This window comes from Tenrec ecaudatus, chromosome 9 (genome assembly GCF_050624435.1).
Source record: "Tenrec ecaudatus isolate mTenEca1 chromosome 9, mTenEca1.hap1, whole genome shotgun sequence".
Lineage (NCBI taxonomy): Eukaryota > Metazoa > Chordata > Mammalia > Afrosoricida > Tenrecidae > Tenrec > Tenrec ecaudatus.
The window spans coordinates 146,052,000-146,065,459 of record NC_134538.1 but is presented as its reverse complement, the minus strand read 5'-3'; the positions used below and the strand labels follow the sequence as shown (position 1 = coordinate 146,065,459).

Here is a 13,460-nt window from a genome sequence, read left to right as displayed (position 1 = left end):
GTCATGTGGCGCCAAAGGGGGGAGACTAGTAGTGATAACAAGATATTGACAGCGCTGCACAATTGATATGTTGTTTGGGGTCTAGGTTCATTGCCACTAGATGTACTTTTTCAATGGCATAATCCGCTGACATCGGTTTTCTGTTGGCCATTGAGCAAGTAAGCTTAATTGGGGTCATATTCCATTTCTATTTCCCCATAAAATATAACTCTAAAATTTAACCACTCAAGACAACACGCATGTATGATCTCACCCAGGTTCTGGGGGATCCAAACTTTGAGATCCACTTAGCAGGATGGCTCTCACTCAGGGTCGCTCTTAGGTGGTCAGTTAAGGTGAAGATGTCCGCTGGGGCTGCAATCACCTGAGGGATAGAGCTGGGCTGGGCTGTCTACTTTCGGCCTGGCAAGCCGGTGATGGTGTCCATGGGAGTCCTTGGTTCTTTCTTCAGTCTTTCAGGTCTCCAGCATTGAAAATGCAGCTCCTGAAATGAGGGAGCCAAGAGAAAAAGAGAGCAGATGCCCCCCTACCAAAATTATGAATATCGAATCTCAGAAGTCATAAACCACAGTGCCCACACTTTCCATTTTTTCTCATGGTCCCGTCTCATAGCAGATGGTACCGAGTCAGTTTGACTCATAGAAACTCAATGGAGAGCAGGATGAAATGCTGCCTGGTTGTACACCATCCTTAAAGGCATCACTCTGTTTCAGCTTATAATTATTGCAGCCACAGGGTCGATCTCTCTCTCATTTAAGGTCTTCCTTTTTCACACTGACTCTACTTTACCAAATACGATGTCCTTCTCTAAGTACATACTAATCCTCTGGATAACCTGTGCCAGGTTCCCCCAGCCTTGCTTGTAAGGGTTTTCTGGCTGTGCCAAGGTATATGTTGATTCTTCTGGAAATTCATGGCATATGCAACGTGTCTACAACACCATAGTTCAAGGGCATCGATTACTCTCAGGTCTTCCTGATTCACTGTCCAGCTTTCATATGCATATATATGAGGTGATTAAAAATACCAAACTTAGTCTTCAAAGTGACCTCATTGCTGTCTAACACTCCAAAGAGGTCTTTTGCAGTAGATATATTCAACTCAATGGATCAGTGATTTCTTGAATGGAGAGCCCCACTGGTACAGTGAGTTTTGCATGGGAGTTGATAACATCAGTGTTGGTGGTTCAAATGCACCAGCCATTCTGCAGGAGAAAGATAAAGTTCTCTGCTTTCCTCAAGATTTAGTTTTGGAAACCCTACGGGATAGTTCTACTCTGTCCTATAAGGTTGCTTTGAGTAGGAATCAACTTGAAGGCCATGGTTTTGCATGTGATTGAGGACTAGAAGCACTTGCTCATGAAACATGATTTACCTACTCTGTGTGGGAGGAGACCACTAAGTAGGAAATTTCCAGGGGTGAAGATTTTGGGGACCATTTTGGAGGTGGATTTCCAGAGCAGAACAATTCTTCTCGATTGTTCATAAAACTGAGGAAATGCTACTTTAAAAAGAAAATTAAACCCTTCATCATAATGTAATGGAAAGATCATGGAACTTCTCCTTGGACTATGTGAAGCCCCCTGTGCACTGTTTGAGGGCAAACATGTGCCAGTTATTATTTGTTCACATACAATAACAAAATTCCTTCCTAAGCAGAGCTTACTCTATATAGGAGCTGCTTTTCATAATAAGTGATGGCTTCTGAGCCATGACTTCTAGTTTTTTCACCTTCCAGAAAAACTCACTGCCATTGAGTCAATACTGACTCATAGCAAGCGTATAGATAAGTGGTTCTCAACCTGTGGGTCGCGACCCCTTTGGGAGTCAAAAGACCCTTTCACAGGGATCGCCTGATTCATAACAGTAGCAAAATGACAGTGATGAAGTAGCAACGAAAATAATTTTATGGTTGGGGTGGGGGGTCAACACAACATGAGGAACTGTGTGAAAGGGTCACAGTTAGGAAGATTGAGAACCACTGGTATAGATCAAAGTAGAACTGCCCCTGTGGGTTTTGAAGACTATAACTCGTTAGGGTAGTAGAAAGCCTCATCTTTCTCTCAGGTGACATATGTTGAGTTTGAACTGCTGACCTTGAAGTTAGTAGCCCAACTTATAATGGGTACGCCCTCTTAGGACCCAGCTAAAATTACTGCATATTTAAAAGACAAGTGAATTTAAGCTAAGGCATCAGGCCACTATCCCTTTCTAATAGCATATCTATAGTGATACAAGCATTTGATCACATAACCCCCAAAAGCTAAGTGCGAATCTAAGGCTCAGAACTAGAAAAGGTACAGTAAAGTAATTTCTCCACTCGACAAAAAACAATAACATAGAATAACCATAAATTCATCACCTCAGGGTAGCCAGCAATTAGGTAGCTTGATTTACCATTTGTTTCAGAATTGAGACATTGTGATCTTAATATCCACAGATATAATAATCCCACAGAATTACTAGCTTTTTAAAATTTTAGCATATATACATTAAAAATTTGCACCTTCAATAATATGTACAAATGTTGCCAGTGTCATTGATTTTGTTCATCACATTGTGCCACCATTATTCCCCGCCGTTTCCAAAGTGACCCACAGGCATCAGCAGAAACTCGGTACCCCTTCATGAAGGATCTCCCTCTCTGCCTCCCTCCTCCCCATGGTAACCAACTCATAATCTTTGGTGTCTCTACACGTGCCTACTTTGTATAAGTCAATGGATCCTTTTTGATATATGTTGACAAACTAATCTAGTGTTTCAAGACTTCTGCCATTTATACCTGTAATTAACTTCTGAAACATCTTTCCTTTTACATGTTTGAGTTATAGAACTGTGGGGGCCAATAACTCTTTCCCCAGCTGTCAGATTGGCCAGCTTTGAGGAAGTAAATGGAAACTAACGGCACTCATCAAGTTGATGACGAGCATGATTTATGGGACCCAATCACTTAATGCGCTCAGGAAGTCAATGCCAGGGGAAGAAATGGGGTTCTGATTATGGTAAACTGTATTTGTGCTGTCAGCATTGTGTACTGGTGATTTACGACACACCTGTGGCTAGGATTAAGCTATTCTAAATGGCGGGAAAATGGAAGGCTCATTAATTGTTTTATGCCCACAGGTGGAAGACATGCAGTGGGCGAAGAGAGAGCACGCTCAGCCGGCGTCTGTCTGCAGCTTGCCGTGTAAACCGGGGGAGAGGAAGAAGAAGGTGAAGGGGGTCCCTTGCTGCTGGCACTGCGAGCGCTGTGAAGGCTACCACTACCAGGTGGATGAGCTTTCCTGTGAACTTTGCCCGTTGGACCAAAGACCCAACATCAACCGCACCGGCTGCCAGCTTATCCCGATCATCAAGTTGGAGTGGCATTCTCCCTGGGCCGTGGTGCCTGTGTTCATTGCCATATTGGGCATCATCGCCACCACCTTGGTGATCGTGACCTTCGTCCGCTATAACGACACACCTATTGTGAGAGCGTCCGGACGTGAGCTCAGCTACGTGCTCCTCACGGGGATTTTTCTCTGTTATTCCATCACCTTTTTAATGATTGCCGCCCCAGATACAGTCACCTGCTCCTTCCGGCGGATCTTCCTGGGACTTGGCATGTGCTTCAGCTATGCAGCCCTTCTCACCAAAACCAACCGAATCCACCGAATATTTGAGCAGGGCAAGAAATCCGTCACGGCGCCTAAGTTCATTAGCCCGGCGTCCCAGCTGGTGATCACCTTCAGCCTCATCTCCATACAGCTGCTGGGGGTCTTTGTCTGGTTTGTGGTCGACCCCCCCCACATCATCATTGACTATGGAGAGCAGCGGACACTGGACCCGGAGCACGCTCGGGGAGTGCTCAAGTGTGACATTTCGGACCTCTCGCTCATTTGTTCCCTCGGATACAGTATCCTCTTGATGGTCACGTGTACTGTGTATGCCATTAAGACGAGAGGTGTCCCAGAGACGTTCAACGAAGCCAAGCCTATTGGGTTCACCATGTACACCACCTGCATCATTTGGCTAGCTTTCATCCCCATCTTCTTTGGCACGGCCCAGTCAGCAGAAAGGGTAAGTGCCGATAAATGCCGCTTTCCCCATGTCCGTTTCTTTGTTTTCCTCTGGATTGGACTTCTTCCGTTGGGATCTTTCCAAGCTTTCCTGGGCCGTATGCGTATTCGTTCAAGGTGTCTCGGTCTGTGTTCTTCTGATTTAGAAATAGCTCTCCGAGGGTCACTGGACATTGAATATGGGTTGGCCCAGGCAGATATTCCGCGAGAAACCCTCACCTTTGCCCTCCTTGGCAAGGGTGGAGATGGACAGAGCGCTCTGTGTCTTCCTTACTGACTCTTTTATGTCTGAATATCACTGCTCCTCTCTAAATGCTGATGAAAAGAGGGTGGGAGAAAGGACAGCCCTATAAGCTCTCCGGGAGCTCTTCCCCAGTGCTCCTGCAATGCCTCCTTGTCTGGTTCTCACGGAGTCTAGGCAAAGGGCCGCTGCTTGATAAGCATGATGATTTCTGTCAGATGATGACACTGGGGAGAAACCAACAAGGTTTAGTTCAGTCTGGACCATTTTAATGTTTCCTCTCCAACTTCTCTCTTAGCACTTTCCCATGTGTTGAGAATGATGGGCAAGGAAGAGGGAAGCCCACACTGATTAGATACAAAAGCTATTTCTTTCCTAGGTGTGTGTGTGTGTGTGTGTGTGTGTGTAGGAAAAGAAGGCCAAAACAATCCATTGTCCCAGAGATGATTCTGACTCACAGTGACCCGTTAGGACAGAGTAGATCTGCCCCTTGGGGTTTTCAAGGCTGTAAATCTTTACGGGAGCAGACATCTCGCCTACCTTCTGTCCACCAGCTGGGGGATTCAAACTACTGACGTGCAGTAAGCCGCCCAGAGCCCAACCTAGTAAGACAGCAAGACTCCATGGAGGAATGTCATAATTCTCCTCCCATCAATCTTTCCACATTAAAACCAACAACGCTGCCCGTGCGGAACATCTGCATGGGAAAGAGAGGTGTAGCTGAACATCTGCATGGGAAAGAGAGGCACAGCTGCATTGGCCGTGAGGAGCTCTTTGGACGACGTCCAGAGAAAACAGGTCACTGAATTCTGAGGTTCGGATAGTGGCTACCGATAGAACAAAGCCAGCTTGAAAACTGGCAAGTCCTGCCTTCCTGTGAAGGATAATCCTCATGCATGTAGGAGGAATTTCACCTTTCAAGTGAGAACTTAGGGGGAGGGGGGTTATTCCATCCCCCACCACGAGAAGCTACGAAAGGGGCAAAGATCCGGGGGGAGGGGCATTCACGTTTCCTTGGCCAGAGCATTCCACGCAATGCTTCACATGAACTTGAAATTCCAGCTAATGCACAGAAAAGAGCCTTCAACGGGGACAGAGAGCTCATTAGTATGAGCATTCATCCTTTACAGATCAATGTGGCCTTCACCCAGGTGTGGACAGGAAAAGGTATTTCAGCACACTTGCTGCTGCTCAACACAAATTTGCAGTGAGTTCTCAGCCTGTGACCTTTCCTGCGTTGGGTGGTCTGGTTGAAGTCATGAATATATTACATAGGGCCAAAGTGGGGGCGAGGCAGTGAAGTCCGGCAATCTGTGGATCTGACAACCAGGAATCCAGAAACATCATATTTTGACATAGGCAGATGGGAACTTATAAAGATCAAGATGGTCGGTTTAACGTAGGAATGAAAAGTAAACTTTGAGAAATAAGTTTTTCAAAGCCTTTGGAGGTTATTTTGATCCAGTGATTTGAACTACTCTGGACAAATCACGTTTTTCAGAATTTGGGATTGCTAGCATTCTGTGTATTAGTTCCAATGTCAACTTAATCAGTACATACATGTGTATTTGAACCCAGCATTGCCTTTTACATGTATTGCTTTATCCCTGGAGGATCATCAACATTTGTTTTTTTTTGCTTTTCAGTAGATAATAAATCTTTGAGCCAAGCAAAATCTCCTTTACTCTGACACCTGAGTACTTTTTCCTCCTTCTTCACACCTTTTAAAATGGATCTCCCGTCTTACTTTTCATCTGATAGTCTCTAAAAGTGAGGGTAACAAATTAAATGATATTTAGTTACTTCCTTCAGTGACTCCATACTTAGGACAAATGACAGTGGCCCTCCATCAAGCTATTAAGCATCATCATAGACCCTCAGGCATGCCTACTGTTAATATAAATAGGTACGTAGGAGAACCAAAGACCATTACCAGTGTATATGTGCATGGGTGGAGCTATCTTATGTCTACAGATGGATGACTCAATATGGCTAGACAAAATTTTATTTGGGGTTGTTAATGTGGAATCAAAGTAAGTCAAAGAAGAAAATTGTAAGAGATATTTTAAAGTGCTCATTGGGATTTATCTTGCAGTTGTAATATGACTGAGAGTGGAAGAGATGGAAGAAAACATTAAGAAACATGAATTTCAGGACTTTTCAAAGGCATTGTAGTGCAAACCAAGCCAAGTCATTCCAACGTACAGTAACCACATAGGGCAGAGTGGACCTGCCCCTCAGTGTCTCTAAGACTGTAAATCTTGATAGAGGCAGAATTCTCTATCTCTCTCTTGCAGAGCAGAGGGTGAGTTTGAACTGGGGATCCTTTGTTTAGTATCAGAGTGCTTAAAATCTGCTCCTTCAGAGGCATTATAAGACCTATCTATTGCCACTATGTTAAATCCAACTCATAATAGTTTCCGGATATAGGATTTCCAAGGCTATGAGTATTTATAGGAGCAACAGCCTCAATTTAAGCTAATTGTGTTAGTCTGGGCACTTTAAAGAAACAAATCCACAAAAACTCATATATAAAAGAGAGTTTTATATAAAGGGTAAGTGACATCACGAAAACATCCCAACTCAGTGCTGCCCAAGCTCACAAGTCCAACATCAACCCATATGTGGGACACCAATCCACAAAGTCCACCTCCATCTCACAAAACACACGCAGTGATGCTGATTGCAGGAGGAAAGCTGAGTCAGTGAATGTGTAAGCATCTCAGCATTGGCAGGGGTCTCCACAGGGCTGCTCCAATACCAAGGGTTGCATCAGGGTAGGTCCATGTGGCTTCTCCTTGGGTATGCCTTGCAGGAAGTGAGTGTTGTCAGGGAATTGGCTAAGGCAGTGGCACCCTGGTACAGTCACCAGAAAGCAAGAGACCTGAGAATTAGAAAGACGAGGCTCACCAAGCCATTTATCCCTCCGCCCTTTAATTAACCCTACATGTTTATTGGCCAGGTTGGCACAATAAATGAACTCACTAGTCTTGGCATTACTGAATGTTATACATATCTAATGCTTTACTACTGAGATACTTTATATAGTAAAGTTATGTGTGATTGTACTTCACTAATATGTTTCCTTAAAGTATTGTTTTAAATAAAATATTACTCAAAACAACACACACAATGTTTGAGAATATCTTCTTTGGTGTTCTGTGTCTACCACATTGTTAAAAATAACACTCACTGACAATCATTTTAAAACCTATATAATCTTTTCTATCCCTAAAAGGAAAGAACCCCAGCAGTGCTATGGGATACACAGTGGGCTACTAACCACAAGGATAGGGGTTCAAACCCACCAGCTACTCTGCAGGAGAAAGACAAGGCTGGGTGATCCTGTAAAGATTTACAGTCTCACAAACTAGGACAGCTATGAGTTGGACTGGGTGGCAGTGGGTTTGGGCTTTTAATTGGTTGTCCATTTTGCTCGGTTTTTATCTCTAAAAGGAAGTTTGAACTAAGTTTTATTAGAACTGGTCAGTCCTGTTCTTATTTATACTGTTGAGCCAATTAGCCCTGCATTATCGAGTGATGGGGTTGCCACGGCTAGACAGCACACATCCATTAATTCGGCAGATCCTTATTGAGCGCTGGCTCCTATGTGTCCAGAATTCTGCTAATTATGGAGTCCCCAGCCCTTCCTTGTGAGGCTCCGTTTGGCTTCCAGCCAGGGTTGCCTGACTCCTACCAGTGGCAGGCGGGTTTCATCAGGCTCAAGGGTACAGGAGGACAATGAGGGGCCAGAGCTGCTCTGGAGAGACAGCAGAGCTCTATACACCCTATAAATGATACATTAACAATGCCAAATCTAGAAACAGACAGAGTGGCAAAGGTTCTTCCAGCATGGACCCAATTATTGCCATTCTAGAGTGCTACCTGTCACAAAGAATTTACACCACCACTCCGGTTTCTCTAAAACTGAAAGAGAGGTACGGAACAGTTGCAAAATGAGTGACCTAATTGAGCCAGCTGCTTTGGAAAACCTGGGTGAAACGAAGTTGTAAAGGGATACTCACTGCAGAGCTGTACCGGCAGACCACTCTCTCAAGCCTGTCTGTTTCCTTCCTGATGAAGCAGCATTTAATTTCCCCACCTCACTCCTCTACTCAGATTTTGAAAATCAAGATGCATCATGTTTTTGCAATACATGTTTATGTCATCATTTATTTTCTTTGTGCCTACAGCTGTATTCTACTAGACTAAATCATAGTGTAAAGGCACCCCTCCACCTCTTCTTTTTTCTATAGAAAGTGGTGTTGGGGCAGGGGCAAGACTGAGGCACAGGGCTACAATCTCACAGGGACTGGCATAAGTCTGCTGAGAAGACAGAAATATTAACATATAATTAACTTAATGGTTGGAGAAAGAAATTGTGGGCTGCGAGGCTGGCAGAAATCTCAGAAACACATATTTACCATCTCTAATTGGACTTTGTAAGTCAAGAGGCTCAGACACAGGTTATGACCCTGCCAGGCTCTAGGAAGCAGAGTGCGGCAACCAGAACATCAAGTGGAAACAACACAAAACAAAAAACATTCAAATGGAAAAGACCATCTGAAAGTGCCCCAACCCCTTCTCTCTGAATCATCCTGTCTTCCTTCATCCTCTCTGGAGGAGTGGACCCTGAGAGGCACTTGAGACTCCTCTGTGGCTCTTACATCATCTCCTGTCAACTTGAGGAAGGGGTGGAGTCTAGTCTGCCAATCAGGCCGCAGCTTGATGACCTCATTTGGAGGCACTAAGGAGATAAATAGCTCACTGGAGGCCAGATAGGCTCTCTCGCTGCTTTGTCTTCCTGTTGACAAGCCATATGGAGCTCGAGGAGCCAGATGGAGCTAGAGGAGCACTAGCGCTAGAGGAGCCACATGGAGACCCCCGCCAGCTCTGAGATGAGATGCTTCCACCACCACTGGATCCACAAGGCTTTCCACCCACTGGCCTGTGATCTTCTAGCACTCAGTGTAATTGCATATGCTGTGTGAGTCTGAAGAATAATTTATAGACTGATATAAGACACATGGGGTAATATCAGACGTATGGGCTTTAATCTGGACTGGACTGTGCTGTTTTCTCCAATTTACAATTATTCTTTATATAAAGCTCTTTCTTATACACATGAGTGTCTCTGGATTTGTTATTATAATCAACCCAGACTGACACATCCTCCTTCTCATCTCCTCCACACCTCTGTGTCCTTGCTGCTCCTGTGAGACTTTGTCTTACATACTTTGGACATGTGGTCAGGAGAGACCAGTCCCTGGAAAAGGACATCATGTTTGGTAAAGTGAAAGGACAATGACAAAGATGGTCATCAACAAGATAGATTGACACCATGGCTGTAACAATAGGCTCAGGGATAGGAACAATTGTAAGGATGGCGCAGGACTATGTAGCGTTTTGCTCTGTGATGCATAGGGTCACTATGGGTCATAACAGACTGGAGGGCACCTCGCAACAACAGAAACCTGTGAGACTGTAACACGTGTGGAAGAAGAAGTGTCCAGATAAGGCTGAACAAATGTGACCCTCGGCAAATTGTTGCCTTGTGTCATGTGGACTTGAATCTGAGTCAGAAAGACCATACGGGGTTCTGTAGAGTGGAGTCTTTAGGAGAGAACAGATCGCCAGGTCTTTTCTTCCGTGGTTAGATTCACATCGCTGGCCATTCAGTTAGCAGCTAAATACTGAACCACTGCGCCACCAGGGTTCCTTAGTTCTCGAAATCATCCACACCACGTTGAGTCTAACACATAGTGCCCTGTGCAAGGTTTCTGACCTTGTAAAGCTTCCTGGGAGCAGCTGGTCTGATTGTTCTTCAGACAGAATCCTTCAGAGAGTAGCTTCTCAACACTGTCCCTTGAATGAGTGAGCAGTCGGATGGACCGCACAGTAATGAATTCTTATTCCTGCTAAAATTCGATGGTGGAACAATGGGACACCTAGCTATACATACTATAATGATCTTCGTCATAATAACATTTATTTCTCCCTGAAAGGGGAAAAATACATGCAAGATTTCTCTTTGAAATGATGACCACATACATTTCTGTAAGAGATCTCATCACTCTCACTTACCCTGAAATCCATTTAAGGAGAAGTGGTAGATGGGATTATCCTAACCATTTTGGGTCTACCTGAAATATATGCAGAAAAGAAGATTGATGCAATTTATCTGAGACTTTCCAATTTTCCTTCTTACCTTTCACTATCTGTTGAAAAGAGGGGGACGCATAAGGCTGTGCAGAGGGATAAGTGAAATTAGGAACAGCAAGCCCTTGGAGGGTGAGGACCTGGGTTCAAATCCTGATTCAGCTGAACCAACAGAGAAAGCATAGACAATAACTACTTCTGAGGATCGTGAAAACTATCCCTCTGAGAATAACGATTTTAGTGGAAAGCAGACCCCTGCCCTCGAGGTTCCGCCTCCCTCTTAAACTGGCACAAGCTTCCTTTCCATCTCTAAGAGGCAACATCAACTCAGGAAGAAGGCTGGCATTCATAACAAAGACAAAACCCGCTAAACCCATGGCCATGGAGTCAAATCCGACTGAGAACAACCCTATAGAACAGGGTGGAACTGCCCACATGCGTTTCTGAGGCTGTAACTCTTTATGGGAAAAGAAAGCCTCGTCTTTCTCCCAAGGAGAGCCAGGTGGTTTCGAACTGCTGGCATTGAGATGAGCAGCCCAATAGGTAACTACTGTGCCACCAGGGCTCCAAACACCCACATCCTGCTAATCCCACTATGGCCTGTTTGTGTGGTAATAGATATCTCCATGGAATTTTGCTAAGAGGTATACCACACTGGTTCTGAGATAAGCTGGATTGGGTCAGTGTTGAACAATCCCTCAGGTTTACTCGAAAGGTCACCACTTGGAACTCCACAGCCACTCGATGCCCACCAGCTGTTCCACAGAGCACAGCTGAAGCAGTCGGCACCTCTAAAGATTAAAAATCAAAAACTGCCATCGAGTCAAGGCCACTCCTAGCACCCCAATGGGACAGGGTTTCTGAGACGTTCACTCTTTAAGGGACGGAAAGCCGTCTTTCCCACCATGCGGCTTGGAACCCTCTGGGGAAGTTCTACTCTGCCTTCTAGGGCATCAACTAAGTTGTCGGGAGTTTGGTCTGAGTTCCATCCTGAAAAATGAGTTAGCAAATGCAGCGACTGATTCAAGGACCCCTGTTTGTGCATTGGTTAAGCACCCCGATCTCAAAAGGATGGAGGTTCGGACCCACTAGACGACCCCCTTTGAGAGAACGATGTCCTTACACAGTTGGTCAAGTTTACGCCCTCGGAAAACCTGTCCGACGCTTCTCCTCACCCCTGTAAACTCACTGCCAATCCGAATCTGCCTGATTGTACAGGGTTGGTTTGGGGTTTGGTCACTACTGTGGTGTAAGCGGTTCACATGCTCAGCCACAGCCAAAAGGTCGGGGCTTTAATTCCACTCTCAGGCACCAGAGAAAGTGACTTCTGAGACACCAGCCATGGAAAACTCGGTGGGCCACAATTCTGTAACACCTTCAGTGGTGCCTGGAGCCAGGGTCTCCTCGGAGGCTCTGCTTCATGATGATCACCACCGGGCGTGCCTCCCTGAGGACAGGGTCGGACTCGGCTTTGCTCACTATTATCGCCTCAGGATTATGTTCCTCAATATATCTATGTAGACATATAAATAGGATATAGTATTAGTTATAAAGGTTATGTTGAGTTATATGATATGTTTATATATACATATGTATATGCATAGCATTATATATTATATGTTAATATATTACTATACATGTATGTATATGCCTACATACATGCCTGGGCACATTCAGATGAAGTGAGTGAGAGGATTTGATTTAATCGATCCAGATATTGCCTCAAAGCTATTTAGCTTTTCCGTGTGCAGTCCCCTAACCTGGGAGATTTTTACTCAAACATGGAGTAAGCCTGAGCGCGTGGCTCACACACATCCCAGCAGTGGAGGGGGCTCCCAGGGAGACAGCATGCTGAGGGAGTGGGGAAGGAAGGGGAGCGGCTCCTGAGGCAATGTGGAACTGCCTCCTTCTATTTAGCAGAAAATACCGATGGACAGAAGGATGTCACAAGACAGCAGCTGCTCACATCTTCGAAATCAAATGTGAATCGCACTAACAAGCGTGAGGAGAGGCGTTTCTGCTTCACAGAATATTCCAGACAAGGACACAAGTGTTGAGAAACTGGGAGGCAAGTGGGGCGTCACCTGACAGCATTAGAAACAATTTTCAGAAATGATCAGACTGGAAGTAGTTTGCCAGGCAATGTGGCTATTTCTTGGCCAAGGAGGGACATGGAGAAAGTATGTTTGTGGTGGTTCTCTGTGTCTGCTAGGCTTTCTATAGCTAAACTGGACCACGGCGCCTTTCCGGGCCAGCTGGCCGTCATGTGAAACTCATCTCTACAGGCTTCAGGAGGCCCAGAGTTCTAGAACCCTTTCAAGTATTGGGACACATTTTATCTTGAGAAGTCAGTTGCCACCAAATCTGGGAAGGAAAAGATGAAGATAGGTATATGATCGCTTTTCTGCTCTGAGGTGAAGTGGTGACACAGTGTTTAAGCACCCGGCTGCTTAGCTGAGGTTGGCAGTTTTTGAGCAGGAGAATGATGTGGCGGGGCGCTCCCATGAACACGACCTTGGAAGCCCTATGGGACCACTTAGTTCTGTGTCCTAGAGAGGTGCTCTATGCTGGAGAGGATTTGTGGTGAGAGTCGTTTTTGTTTCCAACAGGAGCCAGTCACATAGCCAAAGAGATATGCCTGTAAATGATGTGTGTGGGGGGGGGGATATGGAGAATTTGGGGTACAATGTAGGCAACCCTGCTAAGTAGCTGCCCTAGAGAATGCTGTCTTCACTAGTCGCCCCCCTACCCTTCAGCTCGCCTTCAGCCGTGCTATATATTACTGCTGCAGAAAATATTCAACTTAAACACTGCTTTTGGAAAGTGCTCATCTTGGTTGACACTGGAGAGAAGTTATTTGGTGAACTTGGGGAAGCTACAGACTTTGATTTTATGGTCCTAATGTTGGAGTTTTTGAGGGAGCCGTGGGGCCCAGAAAGCTTAATTCGCCAATTTGGTTGTTAGCAAGATTGTGGTATTTTCAAATGTATATGTATTTTAAAT

The 13,460-nt window shown here is 45.1% G+C and overlaps 1 protein-coding gene across 1 annotated transcript in view; it reads left to right on the top strand.

The window, feature by feature from the left end:
• Positions 1-13,460, top strand: part of GRM8 (glutamate metabotropic receptor 8) — a 911,938-nt gene that overhangs the window by 808,072 nt on the left and 90,406 nt on the right. Inside the window, exon 8 of the mRNA XM_075557710.1 lies at positions 3,123-4,058. Coding sequence (XP_075413825.1) covers positions 3,123-4,058 — 936 coding nt within the window. The remainder of the gene's footprint in view (positions 1-3,122; positions 4,059-13,460) is intronic.